Source organism: Podarcis filfolensis (assembly GCF_964270895.1).
Source record: "Podarcis filfolensis genome assembly, chromosome: 17".
Taxonomy (NCBI): domain Eukaryota; kingdom Metazoa; phylum Chordata; class Lepidosauria; order Squamata; family Lacertidae; genus Podarcis; species Podarcis filfolensis.
In genome coordinates, this window is record NC_139621.1 from 8,037,757 (window position 1) to 8,052,718 (window position 14,962).

The following is a 14,962-nucleotide window of genomic DNA, read 5'->3' on the forward strand; positions in this document are numbered from 1 at the left end:
AGACATGTGAGCTCAGCTACTCAGCAGCCCCTCTGCCTGAGTGATAATCCCTGGCATCCTGATACCTGAGTGCCAGACAGGTAGCCATTCCAGAAATAAGAAACCCAGATGAAGACAAAAGGGTGTGATTAACTTGGCTGGGAAACAGGGAAATTGAAAGATCTCTTTTGTTACTCTTGATGGGTGTTTGGTGGAGGGCAAGGAGAACCATGGGGCAGGGTCCAGGATGCTCAGATTACTGCCACCAGACCTCCCCTTTCATTATGTAACCGTGATGTAGTTTTTTTGGGGTGTAACATGGGGATTAGCAGCTAATAAAAGTTTGGGGGCTCTTTTGTTCAGGGCTTCCATCTTGTTCCACCTTGTGGCAGGTGGGAGTCCTGTCGCGACAGTCTTCAATAAAGACCAAGCCTACTGGCTGCTGTTTTGCTCTGGTCTTCCTGGCTGGTGTCCTTGTTTTTTGTCCAAGGGAGCCCTCAGATTTCTCCATTAACAGGACAATAGTCCCACTTCACAGAACACGGTAACATAAACATCCTGTCTCCGTCACTTCTCACACTGTGGAATGAAAACATACACCGTCATGTGACAGACAACAATCCCATGACTGCAAACACAGAGCAAGAATCCTAACACCAGCAAGGCCTTTGGAATTCTCTATCAACATCCTTTTGGATAATGTGAGCTCCCCCCCCCCCCCCGCCGGATCTTTGTTCATGAACCTATGGGCTCGTTTGGCCTCGAATGAGCCTTGTTGGCAGCATGGAAAGTAGGTGCACTGGGGAGCAGTTTTAGCTAGCAGTTGGGGAGGGGAGGAGACTTCAGTTTTTGTCCCATTTATCTCAGGGTGTTCACAACAGAAAATCACAATATAAAAACCACAAGATACATAGTAAAAATAACAACAACAGCAAACCAGTAACCCCACCCCTTCAACAACACATTTAAAGGGGCATCAGATGCCAATCAGCCAAAGGTTGAAGAAGAACATTTTCGCCTGGCGCCTAAAGGTGTACAATGAATGCACCAGCCGAACCTCCCCGGGAGAACATTCCACAAATGAGGTGCTACTGCAGAAAAGTCCCACTCTTCTGTTGCCACTCTCTAGACCTCTTGGGGAGGAGATGCATGAAAAAGGGCCTCAGTTGATGAACACAGAGTCTGGGTCAATTTATATGGGAAGAGGCAGTCCTGCAGGTATTGTGGTCCTGTGGCATTTAAAGCTTTATGGATCAAAACCAGCACTTTGAATTCGGCCTGAAAACTAATTGGCAGCCAATGCAGTTGGGCCAGGATTGGAGTAATATTCTCAGTCTGTCTTGCCCCGGTGAGCAACTTGGCCATTGAAGTTTGCACCAGCTGAAGTTTCTGAACCGTCTTCAGAGTATAACATGTTGCAGTAATCTAACCTAGAGGTTACCAGAGCACAGACAACAGAAGTTCAGCTATCCCTGTCTAAACAGGGGCGTAGCTGGGGCACTAGCCAAAGCTGATGGAAGGCACCCTGAGCCACTAAGGCCACCTGAGCCTCAAGTCACAGCAATGGATTGAGAAGTACCCATAAATTGTGTACCTGCTCCTTCAGAGGCAGTGCAAACCCATTAAGAGCAGGCCACTTCCCAGCCATCTGGTCTGGGGAACAACCGATTAACAGTGCCTCGGTCTTATCTGGATTGAGCTTCAGTTTGTTGGCTCTCATCCAGTCCATTGTTGAGCCAAGACAATGGTCCAGCCCATCCGCTGCCACGCCTGTGGATGTAAAGGAGAAGTAGGGCTTTGTGTCATCAGCATTCAGTGGTACCTCGGGTTAAGTACTTAATTCGTTCCGGAGGTCCATTCTTAACCTGAGACTGTTCTTAACCTGAAGCATCACTTTAGCTAATGGGGCCTCCCACTGCCGCCGCGTGATTTCTGTTCTCATCCTGAAGCAAAGTTCTTAACCCAAGGTACTATTTCTGGGTTAGTGGAGTCTGTAACCTGAAGCATCTGTAACCCGAGGTACCACTGTATAGGGATGTTGTATTCCAAAACATCTGGAAAGCACCAGCTTTGAGAAGACTGCTCCACATACTTAGGATGAGAACAATCTAATCTCCAGTTTTAGGACAAAACATATAGCTTCTGAATGAAGCCCCAGAATGTAATTGTTTAAAAATAATTGTATGCAATAATGGTGAGAGATGAGAACTATTTGGTTTGAATTAATTGCTAAAGACTGACGAAAAATAAGAATAAGTATACCGATTAGGTAGTCCTATTACCTTTTAGGAAAAAAGGAAAGTGAGAGAACATGTAATGTGTATTATAACCAGAAGATGGTGCCCAAGGCCTCAAATGCCAGCCTGCGCCCAAAGACTTGTACCAGACATTCCCCCATAGGGCACCACTAATGTGCTGCAAGAAACCAATTAAACAGTCAAAAGCTTTTGCATAGCTCAGATGGGGCTCTTTCCACACAGCCTTGTCTGAGGCCAGATGATTCTACTGAATTTCTACATAATTTTGAACATTGGGAGTGGCTGGATGATACAAACATGTTCAATGCCAAGGTCACCTGCCCTCAGAGATCACATGTTGTGCCTCTTCAAGGCTTACTGCTCCGGGCAGCATATCTCCTACTAATCAATAGGCATTCCCAGAGCAGAAACTCTCCCCCACAACCGGTGGAAGCTAATTCTGCTGCATTATATAGGGCAGGCTTCCTCAAACTCGGCCCTCCAGATGTTTTCAGACTACAATTCCCATCAACCCTGACCACTGGTTTTGCTAGCTAGGGATCATGGGAGTTGTAGGTCAAAAACTTCTGGAGGACTGAGTTTGAGGAAGCTTGCTATAGGGTGTAAAGTAAAAGTAAATCTCAGGAGGGCATTTTAAAGTGAGGTGCAAAACAGGGCTGCATAATAAAAGAGAGATGTGGCTTCAAAAATATGGTTAGGAAGTGAGCAGTAGCAGTTGCCTGGGGTGGGAAGGGGAAATTGCAGGGGGCAGGAGTGCTGGCTTGGCCATTCGACTGTGGGTGCCAGGGGTCTTGGGTGCCATGCAGCGTGCATTGCCCTGGCACTGAAATTTGTGGTTGCCCAGCCCCTTCATGGGGAATTTTGTGGGTGCTCGGGGCCCCAGGGAGTTGGCACCTATGGCAGGGGATCGATATGGGGGTGGGGTGGAATTGGTGAGTGGAGCATGCAGGTGGTCTGATATACACAAACCCCCGCTTTGTTTTTTAAAAAAACAAATTGAAGATGATCTGACAGAGTCTGTGCCCATTGTAGCATGTACCCTCAGCCCACTGCTCATATCTGGCCAAACAGTATGGCAAGTTTTTGAATCACTACCACCAGCTCTCTATAAAAGCTGTACAAGCTGTGTGTACCTCAAAGCTTGCCTGTATATCATGCTTCAATCCCCTGGGATTCATTTTTGTATACATATATAATGGAAGATTTCCACATTCTTTATTGGAATAACTCAGGTGAATATAAACTGTTAACCATCAGGGCTGTGTGATATTGAGGAAAACACAGGAAAACCTCAGAATATGTTTGTCTTGTTAGAATTCACCTTTAAGGAAGCTTAATTTGTGGCGCTGTGGGTTAAACCACAGAGCCTAGGACTTGCTGATCAGAAGGTCAGCGGTTCACGGTTCACAACGGTTCACGGTTCACGACGGGGTGAGCTCCCGTTGCTCGGTCCCTGCTCCTGCCAACCTAGCAGTTTGAAAGCACATCAAAAGTGCAAGTAGATAAATAGGTACCGCTTTGGCGGGAAGGTAAACGGCATTTCCGTGCACTGCTCTGGTTCGCCAGAAGCGGCTTAGTCATGCTGGCCACATGACCCGGAAGCTGTACGCCCGCTCCCTTGGCCAATAAAGCGAGATGAGTGCTGCAACCCCAGAGTCTACTACGACTGGACCTAATGGTCAGGGGTCCCTTTACCTTTACCTTTTAAACTAAGCTACTTTCTACCTCTTGTGGTTTCACAATTCTGTTATGAGGTTCTAAACAACTTCAGCCTCTGAACGTTGTTACCTGGGATTCATATTTGAACTTCCTGTGAATTCTGGCATCAGGGAGCCACAGTTTAGTCAAATCCCTCCTGCCCCAACTTGCTGCGACTGTTGGCGCTCGCACAACATCTGTTGGCCATGAGTTCCACTTGCTTGCCCTGTGTGGAAAAAAGAAACGAGGAGAAATAAGGGATGCAGACTCTGTCCAAGCCCAGTTAGAAAGATCCTTTCCCCTCATACATTGGCAACCTCAGCCAAGCTCTGCTGACTGACTGGGGAGACACTCCCCTCTCTGCCCCGGAGCTGGAGGCAAATGTGAGGGTGGTGTCAAGAAGAACTCAAAGGATCAATTGTTCCTGCAGTATCACCTGAAACTCATTCTGAGAAGGTGGGGGGGGGGAGATCTAGCACAAATCAAGGCGGAAAAGAGGAATGCACCAGGCTGCCAAAATCCCACCCACCCCTCTGGTGACATCTCTTGAAAGCTTAGATGAGTAGGGCTAAGATATGAATATGTGAGTAATGTTCCCACAGTACAGTTCTGTAAGGCAGGCACTAATGGATCTGACCAATACCTTTCCCTGGAAGCGTTACGTTCAGATACAATGTCAAGGTGGATGTTTATGCAGAAAAGAAGTTGTCTTGGATGTTGCATGGACTTGTTTCAAGGTGAAAGGAAACCACACATTTCCACCAGCTTTTAAGTTTATATTTGTAATATAAAAAATTTAAGGTCTCATATGTATAATAAATGTTCATAAATGTACCAAGCAAACCCGTACATAAATATATAAACCACATGTCTGGAGCAGCACAGGAAGACAGTCCTGACACCATTTTGACTCCTCAAACTGACCAAATGTTTCTCTGCAAGGAGGGAGGGGGTGGGATAACCTTCCTATTGTTTCAGGTATTAAGTGATTACCATCTCAACGGAATGGCCAGACTACCAGGAAAGGCAATCAGATAAGGCATTATCAGATAACCTGGCAGACAGGAAAAACAATAACATTCAAATTTCTGTTGTAGACCACCTTTTCTGTGATGTAGGTATGATGTATCCAGGGGTGGTCTTGGGCTACACCGCTTCTGTGATGTATGTATGAGGTTTCTGGGGGTGGTCTTGGACTCCAGGGTGGGCAATGGTCCCTTTACCTTTATATAAGGGCGGGCACACCTTTGTTCTGGGTCCTCCTCCTTTCTCCTGCGTGTGAGGGGAGCACCCTGTTGCAACAGTTCAATAAATATCAGGCTTACTAGCTGCTTTGCTTCTCAATATTCTCTGGTTGGCCTCTGTTATTTTCTCCTACCGATGAAAAACCTACAAAGGACTCTATAAGGGCTCTTGTGTCCCCCTAAGGGCAGATTTTGTTTACAACAATATTCCTCAGTGGTGGATACCACTAAAGTAAACCCATGCACCCTACTTGTTCATGTCATGTCTTGTCAAGAAAGTGCATTTACCCCTGATAAAAAGAGAGCATATGAAAGTTGGTGCTAATGCATTGGATGTGCGTGACGCTGTGGTCTAAACCACTGAGCCTCTTGGACTTGCTGATCAGGAGGTTGGTGGTTCGAATCCACACAACGAGGTGAGCTCCCATTGCTCTGTCCCAGCTTCTGCCAACCTAGCAGTTTGAAAGCATGGCAATGCAAGTAGATAAATAGATACCCCAGCAGTGGGAAGGTAAACGGCGTTTCTTTGTGCTCTGGCTTCCGTCATGGTGTCCTGTTGTGCCAGAAGCGGTTTAGTCCTGCTGGCCATAAGACCCAGAAAGCTGTCTGCGGACAAATGCCGGCTCCCTCAGCCTGAAAGCGAGATGAGCGCCACAACCCTAGTTGCCTTTGAGTGGACTTAACTGTCCAGGGGTCCTTTACCTTTTACCTTTTTAGTGCACTTGGCACGGAGGGGTGTCTGTAATCATTTTCAAAATAAATAAGCAATCCTAAAATTCTGCACCGAGGTAACCCAAATTCTGTGACAAAAAGAGCTGAATACTGCAGTCAGTATAATTTATGCAAATTCAACATATTTACATGATTTATTTTGCATAATTCCTTGTGCTGCTTTACGGCTTGTGCACTGTACTTTTTTCTGCTTCTGCTTCTGCCATACAGTACCCGGAAGCCCTGCTTCCAACCAGTGACACTGGAGATCTTATTCAGCACCTGCTCCAGCTTCTGAGATTTCAACAGGCTTCTCCCATATGCTTTGAAGTATGTCTTCACCACAATCAGGCTCTGAACCTTGCTTCTTTTAGAAGCTGAGATTCTTAGGAAATCAAACGCTGTAACCTGAGACTGTATTCTGAATATGGCATATTCAGCAACTCTCATAGCACATAGTTTGGGAATCACTGCTTTACAATAATGTGAGAAAAGAGGCTAACTGAATAATGAAATAAAAGCTGGTTCACCTCTCCATCACACCACATTTGTAGGCATCTGCATGTTTGCTTTGGGAGCATTGAATGCTTGTGTGCTTCCTGTTGTGTCTCCTCCCCAGCAATAGCATGCAAACATTTCTTTTCCACTTGTTTTGAGGGAGTCACTGCGCTAGACCAAAGATGCTTATAGATGGTGGTCTAATTTGCAAACGGGTCATTGAAGCAACAAGTCATTGGTAACCATTTAAAAAAATAATTACAGTGGTTTTAATTACTGTGGTTATAATTGCAACCATAATCTGTTCCGGGGGGCCGTTTGTAAACCAAAACAGTTTGTAACCCAAGGCGTGCTTTCCCCAATGGGGCCTCCAAAAACCTTTTGTTCATAATTTTTTTAAAAATTGGTTGTAATCCAAAAAAAGGTTGCAAACCGGGACATGCACTTCCAGGTTTGACGTGTTTGTAATCCAAAACATATGCAAACCAAGACATAGGCATACCAAGGTACCACTGTATTGCATTTTGTCCAGAGAGGGGATTAAATGGGGGGAGGGAATATGGAGTGGCATTTTGATGTCAATGACGTTGTGTAGATGCTGTGAAAAAAATTGCATGTACAAGGAGCACTAATCTCACAATAAGCTCCTGTCTGAAAGTTCCTCAAGGGGAGCTTGCAGCCAGGACCGCATGTATTTTTTTAAAAAAGTTTTTATTTATACTTTTCAAATTTATACATTTCATTAATTTTACAATCATTTAAACTTTTCAAAGTTTGACTTCCTCCCCCCTCTTTCTGTGGTTCCTTAATTTTTTAAATATCTTCTGCATATCCAAATTCATTTAATTTGCTCATTTGATTATCTACATTAAATATAAACTCTTATGAAACTGCAGGTTACTACAATAATCCTACCAATGTTTTTCACCTGCTTGCAATTTATCTGTAAATATTCAATAAACCATTAACCTGGGTTGCATGTCTTTTGGTTTTAAGCAGAGTGAGGGATCCAGTGATTTACGACAGCGAGTCTTAGGGACTGCAGGATTTTCCGGTGAATTCCAGACTTGTAATTCTATACGCAAGTCCTGTTTGTGACTTTGTAGAATCCCCTGGCAAGCTGCTTCTGCTCTGTGTGCTGCTGGACACCGGCCAACTATGTGAGCGGGTGCTGGACTTTGCTTTGGGGCCGTTAAGTGCTTTACGCAATTGTGTACTTCCTGCTGCGTGTCCAGAATTTACCGTCAACCCACTTCACTGGACAGCCTCCCAGAGCTCCAGCTCCAGCTCTGTAGTGTCTATTTCAGCTCCAATTCTCCCGCTGTAAAAAAGGGAATTACATTGACCTGGCAGGAATGCTGTGAGACTCAGATAACCATTAAAAGTCACATTGCCAAGGCCAACCCAAGATATTTTGGTGCCCGAGGTGGAAAATCCACATTCCATTCCCTCCCCCCCCCCTTTTACAGAGGGCACAAGCCTTATCAAAAGGGATGAGGCCTGCACATGATGGGCTGGTGCAGGAGAGCTTACAAGTGGGTGTTGCCTGCTTCCTATTCTGGCTAAAGAAAGGCAACTGATTTAAATCAGAGTTTCAAAATGTCTGAGATAAGCATTACACCCCATATTATACACATAGATGCACACACATGTCTCTCCCCCCTCCCCCCCGCCTGCCACTGGTCAAGCAAGTTTTGCAGGTTGCTGAAACCATACAAAAACCCCACCCTCAGAAGCTGTTGACTAGAGGTGAAAGTGAGACGTGCCCTTACGCTGCAAGCAGCAAGCCCCTTTTCAAAGAGCCTCCATTGCTCTGCCTCCAGATTCTGCTGCCCTTCAGCATGCCACCCCCCTTGCGCTTTGCACATGAAGTAAAAGGGTAAAGGGACCCCTGACCATTAGGTCCAGTCGTGACAGACTCTGGGGTTGCGGCCCTCATCTTGCTTTATTGGCCGAGGGAGCCGGCGTACAGCTTCCGGGTCATGTGGCCAGCATGACTAAATTGCTTCTGGCGAACCAGAGCAGCGCACAGAAACACCATTTACCTTCCCGCCAGATTGATACCTATTTATCTACTTGCACTTGGACGTGCTTTCGAACTGCTAGGTTGCCAGGAGCAGGGACCGAGCAACGGGAGCTCACCCCGTCATGGGGATTCGAATCGCTGACCTTCTGATCAGCAAGTCCTAGGCTCTGTGGTTTAACCCACAGCGCCACCCGCGTCCCTGTTGCACATAAAGAGACCTGTGCAAATGACCAGCAAGAAAATGTTATGTGTTGTTTGTCCCTGCCTCGAACAGAGGCTGTGCAGGATGCCAGGAAGGACTCGGTGGTGCCAGCTTGGGACTATTCCCACCCCCAGCCTTGGCCCTGGAAGTCACATGCCTCCAGCACACCCCAGACACTGCATAAAGGAGCCATTGAGAATGGCCTTGAATGGATTCAGCAGCTCTCCTGGGAAAGGCTGTTGTGAAGAACAGACTGGGGGATGGTGCAGCCAATCGAGTGGGAGAGGAGGGCTGGGAAACCTCACTCTGTGTTGCTGAAAGTTGATATCAGATTGTCTCCTGATGAAAGCACAGGTGGCTGTGCCCTGCTTGGAAATGCAGCCTCCTCTGGGGCTGCTGTGCGCTGATCTGGCAATCTGGAGCCGTAGCTGGCCAGGAAAGTGCCTGAGGTACAGAAGGGGGGAGAAGAAGAAAAAGAGTTTGGATTTGATATCCCGCTTTATCACTACCCTAAGGAATCTCAAAGCGGCTAACATTCTCCTTTCCCTTCCTCCCCAACAACAAATACTCTGTGAGCTGAGTGAGGCTGAAAGACTTCAGAAAGTGTGACCAGCCCAAGGTCACCCAGCAGCTGCATGTGGAGGAGCGGAGACGCAAACCCAGTTCACCAGATTACGAGTCCACAGCTCTGAACCACTACACCACACTGGCTCACTGGGAGGAGAACCCTTGCTAATAAACAGCCAAGTTGCAAAGGGCCAGAACACACACTCCTTCCTTCTGGTGGACACATATACAGTTGTTTACCACAGCTGCTTTACATGTTTAAGTAGCTAGCAAAATGCCTGACCTCACGGCCAAGCGTGCTAAGTCCGGGGGGTTGGCAGTTTTGGCTGCCCAGATGCTGAACTACAGCTGCCATAATCCCTGGCATTGGCCATGCATGCTGGGGCTGATGGGGGTTCAGCGACATTTGGATGGCGGGCCAAAGCTTCCCCACCCCTTTGCTAGGTGATAGACCTGCTCCAGGGTGGCAGCACTTCAGATTGCAGCCTGGCATCTCTCTGAATGCTACTTCACAAACAGGCTCCCCACCCCCTCCTTTGGATGAGGGATGAGTCGAGAATGAACATGAAGCTCAGTGTCAGGAATGCCAAAGGTGAGTTCTTGTCACACGGAGCCAGAATGCTCCTGCTCTGAGAAAAAGAAAACAAGCTCATTTCCCCTGTTTGTGGAACAATCCTGATAGTTACGGTTGCCCAGTGTCTCTGGTATTTTTAAATTCCCTCCTCACCTTTAGGGCTGAACATTTTTTGCAGTAGGGGATGCGGGTGGCACTGTGGGTTAAACCACAGAGCCTAGGACTTGCCGATCAGAAGGTCGGCAGTTTGAATCCCTGTGACGGGGTGAGCTCCCGTTGCTCGGTCCCAGCTCCTGCCAACCTAGCAGATCGAAAGCACGTCAAAGTGCAAGTAGATAAATAGGTACAGGACTGCTGAGAAATGACAGCACTGCTGCTCTTTCAGACCGGCCAGCTTTACTAAGCCTCTGAGCAAGCTGCTGTCTCAATGCCAGCTCTCCTGCCATGATGGCAGTTTTGTATATCACTCTCCTCTCCCCCAGAAAGCTACATGGGCTGCCCTCTGTTTGGTTCTGAGCTTGTACTCATCTTTACCAAACGGTTTCTTTTAGCTACTCCTCTGAGGCTGGCTGCCCTTGAAAGCTCAAACTCAGCAAAAGACAGTCCTTAATGCTACCCAAGATCAGGAACAACCACATGGCAGGTCTCAAGACCTCTCCTGGTCCAGCCAACTGAACACATTTTGAACTCTAAGGATGCCTGGATGGAGAACATCCATCCTGTGTGTCTGTGTGTCTCATACCTACAGGACCGCCTCTTCCAGTATGCCCTGCAGAGGACCTTAAGGTCCATAAATAGCAACACCCTAGAGATCCCGGGCTCTATGGAAGTCAGATTAGCCTCAACCAGAGTCAGGGCCTTCTCAACACTGGCTCCAGCCTGGTGGAACGCTCTGTCTCATGAGACCAGGGCCCTGCGGGATCTGATTTCTTTCCGCAGGGCCTGTAAGACAGAGTTGTTCCACCTGGCCTTTGGCTTGGAATCAACTTGATCCCCTCCCGCTCTTTCCTTTTTCCTTCTGTGATGGAACTCCTATTTGGGGACTCCCCTGGCTTTTTTCTGGCCCACGTAGGACCAGTCTGGATAGTTGGCCTTGGTGAAGATTTGACGTTTTTATCCCCAAAAAGTTTTTGATTTGAGTTTCTACTGAAATGAGGCTGTATTTTAATATTGTATTTTAATCTTGTTTTTAAGTTGTATTTTAATCAATTGTTTTTATACCTGGAGTTAGCTGCCCTGAGCCTGGTCTTGGCTGGGGAGGGTGGGGTATAAAATTTTTATTATTATTATTACTATTAAATGAGCCTACTTGCATCCCTTACTCTACCCAGTTTTGTCTCTGGCTCCTGCCCTCCACTGGCATTTTACCCTCAGGAGCCTCCTCAAGATGGAATTTGGCCCTTGGACCAGGAACATTCCCTACCCATGACTTACGATGAATTTGTCAGTCCCAAATGAGCAGCAGAAAAGAGGCCCATCTACTCCCACCAACCCATGAGCTGCATTTGGCTTTGAGAGACCTCAACCCTTTGGAGCACATTCACCACCACAGCCATCCAGAACAGCTGCTTCACTTGGCTCCCAAAAGATCTTTCCTCTGCTCTGGGCTGGATTAATAAGTGCACTAAGTTTACAGAAGACCAAGGCCAGACAAAGGACTCACATCCCAGGTCCACAACAGTGTCTCCTGCTTCTCTCTTCTATAGTCATTGAGGGGTCAGGGTTCCAGAAACACAGCTCTACTAGGCCAGGTTTCTGAAAGTCATGATTTGAGGACTTCCCGCCATAGCTGTCAGCATTTCCCTTTTTTAAAAAGGGAAATTCCCTTATTCCAGATAGGATTCCTCGTGAGAAAAGGGAAAAGTTGACAGCTATGCTTCCCACCCCCAAACACCCTGCACCATGTGACTTTGACAATGGTGTACACCAGTGATGTAGCTATTTCAGATATAAGGGCTCGAATCCCCAATCGGACAAGAAACTCACTAGGTGCCTGGGTCAGCTGCCGCCTCTCGGCCTAGCCTACACCGCAGGATTGTTTTGGAAAATTTAATGAGGGATGGATGGAGAACCATGTAGACCACCTTGAGCTCCTTCAGAGGTGGATTTTGATCTTTCAGATTTCAACAGTATCCTAGGCGGGCTCAAAATTTGGCTCCCTCGGCCTTTTGCCTTCTATTCTGTTCAATTCACTGAATCGGTGGTTCCCAATTGGTGGGCTGCGGACCCCAGGGGTCCCACCAGTGGGATCTGTGGCACCATTCACATAAGGAAAACTCCCACAAAATGATCAAAAGTAGGGGGTCCATGGCTTGGCTTTTGAAAAACAGGCGGGCCGCAGTATTTAGCTAATTAGGAACCACTGAACTAGGCCAGCGACAAGTCAGCCTTTGAGAGAAGTTTGCCTCAAGCAAAGTCCAAAAGTCTGAGGCAGTGGACACACACAAATGGCGCTTCAGTACAACCAGGCAAACACTGGTAATGGTGGACAAACGGTATTCGAGGGAAACTGATCTGCCATTTTCCTTCTCACTAAGGAACCCCAGACAAATTGCTGAAGAGTCCTGGGGATCCCCCAGAACACATCAGAGGCAACAGCAACCCAGCGACCCATTCCACTTTTTCCAACAATGCATGTGAACAGAAGCAAACCAGTTGAGCTTGAACTGCATCCAGCACTTAAAAGATTGCTACAATCCTGTGTCTGGTTATACAAGTTTCAGGCTGCTGATTTCAGTGGAACCAAGCCTCTAAAACTGGGTTCAACATCACAGCTTATAAGAGGTAGCTGCAAACTTTTTTTTTTAGCATTACAGTGATTCCCCATTATATGATTCTATGTGTAAGGTTGCATTCCTTGCCTTAGCAGCAAGGAAGATCATGCACAGATACTGCTCTGTTTCCTCCTCATTTCTCAGCCCTTTTTAACCCATGTCCCCCGCTTTCAGCTAACATAAAACCCCCACAGAACCCTTCAAACCTGACTCCTGTAATTCTTTCATTTGAAATTTCACAACTTTTAGTTTTTTACTCACATTGTAGCATATATATTTTTGAAAACACTCACCCCCCCCATCATAGCCCCTCAGGAGGGGATGCCTCGCTGGTTGAGAAACACAAACTTATTTCATCATCGCTCCTTAGGACCCAATCCGGTTTTATACTGTAATCCTGCCTATAGCATTTATCCTCAAAACAACTGCATTATTAGTGTGATTTCAAAGAAAGGTGTGACTGGATAGGAATGAACATCTGGAGGGAAAGGGTTTGAATCTTCACAACCATGAGGACTAGATGAGCACTTTTTGTTTTGAGTGAAAGGTAAGTATCTCAGGAACTCATTCTGTATCAGGTACCAAATCCTGCACCAGCGGAATCACAGGATCTAGACGATTGTCAGTACCATTTATTACAAAAAAACACAACACGTTTCACATTATGGGGAGCGGAAGTGTTGGGTGGGGTGGAGGGTGGGAGGTATCTGGCAGCACCAGGGTGCCCTGGTATGAACTTGCAGGTCCTCCACGATTTTCCAGGCACTTTCCTCCCAACTCCACCTCCCAAGCCTGTGGTTCATTCCTTCATGAATATGCTTCTGCAAGACACATCGCTTGGCCTTTCAAGCAGCTGAGAGACATCACTAGCGCAGCAGAGACTGGATTCTCAAGGAGCCACCAGCCTTTCTCCTAGCAACGCAGCCCGAGTGCATAATGTTTCAAGGGTGAGATCATCCCAGTACTAGTGAGGAGGAAGGGCAGAACTTCCTGCGTCGAAAAAAATAAGATGATGGGGGATTTCCTTCTCTTGAGAATATCATCTAAAAGGAAACCCAAAGTGGCAGCGTTGATGTGACCACTGGATTCTTTGATAGAGGGAAAGCTCATAAAGGAGTGGTCTCATGTGTACAAACCCAAAGGAAAACAAGAGTGCCCTGTCCATCATTGGGAAGACAGAGGGATCTCTGGCACAGAGGTGCCCTAACAGCCTTTCCCTCTTCTTGGTGCTTCCAGCAGCTGGTGCAGCAGTGGATGTTGGCATGGCAGTGAGCAAAAGCTCCCTAGTGGCCCCTAGCAGGTGGCAAGGCAGTGGCTGCCCCGACTGGTGCCGATGTGGGCAGTGAGTGCCAAGCAACTGGCGCAACAGTTCAAGGCTCCTGTAGTCAGCCAGACAAGAGTGCGTCTCTGACCCCCAGCGAACATGCCCTAGCAATCGGTGTGGCAGTCTGAGCTGGGAGTGTCCAAGGCGACTGGCGGCAGGTGGCGAGGCTGGTGCTTGCAGTGAAACATGCTGGATACATGGAAGGCCTGAAAATGGAGAGAAGAGAAAGAGGGCGTCAGAGATAGCCAGGCCCACCCAATACCCTCTCAAGAGGCAGCTAGCTGCAGAAGGAGCAGGCACAGCACACAACTTTGGCAGTCCTGACTGAACACAGAATCTCATGAAGGCAGCCTCCCCCAACCTGGTGAGCTTGAGATAATTTTTACTTCCATCCCACTTGACCAAAGGCCATGCTAGCTGGGGCTGTTGGAAATTGTGGCCAGGGCCGGATTTAGGTTTTATGAGGCCCTCAGCTACTGAAGGTAATGGGGCCCTTTATATGTCCAGATGTCCTTTGTCAACAACAAATTGTCTCTGTTTTTTGTGTTGAATATGTGCTATATGGTCATTTATGGACCAACTAGGTATCTAAAGCCATTTGCACATGTTGCCATGCAACCTGTCCATGCAGGCACCCTAAATTTAGAAGACATCTGAAGGCAGCCCTGTTCAGGGAAGTTTTTAATGTGTGACATTTTAGTGCATTTTTAATCTTTGTTGGAAGCCGCCCAGAGTGGCTGGAGAACCCCAGACAGATGGGCAGGGTACAAATTATTATTATTATTATTATTATTGAAATGAGTGATATTGTAAGTTGCAGGCAGGACCCATTACTTACATTGTAGGAGCCAACACAACACAAAACACTGTTGCTGTATGTAGTTTTATTTTATTTGTTTTTTATCTTATATTTTGGAAATGAACATCCAGGTTTCCCCCCCTTTAAATACTTTTGGGGCCCCCAAGAGAGTGGAGCCCTAAGCTATAGCTTGTTTAGCTTATACATAAAGCTGGCACTGGTCACAGACCACTTCACTACAGAACCTGGTTGTTTTTCAAAGGATATCCTCACTGCCGAGCTCATGGAAGACCTGGCTAGGAGTCTTC

The 14,962-nt window shown here is 47.0% G+C and overlaps 1 protein-coding gene and 1 long non-coding RNA gene across 2 annotated transcripts in view; one reads left to right on the forward strand and one right to left on the reverse strand.

Annotated features, from left to right (window-relative positions):
- The first annotated feature begins 6,948 nt into the window (after positions 1–6,948).
- Positions 6,949–11,543, forward strand: LOC310753110. Its single transcript, XR_014543191.1, has 2 exons — positions 6,949–9,934; positions 10,101–11,543. It is a non-coding gene; the product is annotated as an uncharacterized lncRNA (long non-coding RNA).
- A 1,605-nt stretch (positions 11,544–13,148) lies between these two features.
- LOC310752825 (phospholipid phosphatase 3-like) overlaps positions 13,149–14,962 on the reverse strand; it is a 40,293-nt gene continuing 38,479 nt past the window's right edge. The window contains exon 6 of the mRNA XM_083593907.1: positions 13,149–14,061. Within this exon, the coding sequence (XP_083450033.1) occupies positions 13,960–14,061 (102 nt within the window). The 3' untranslated portion in view covers positions 13,149–13,959. The remainder of the gene's footprint in view (positions 14,062–14,962) is intronic.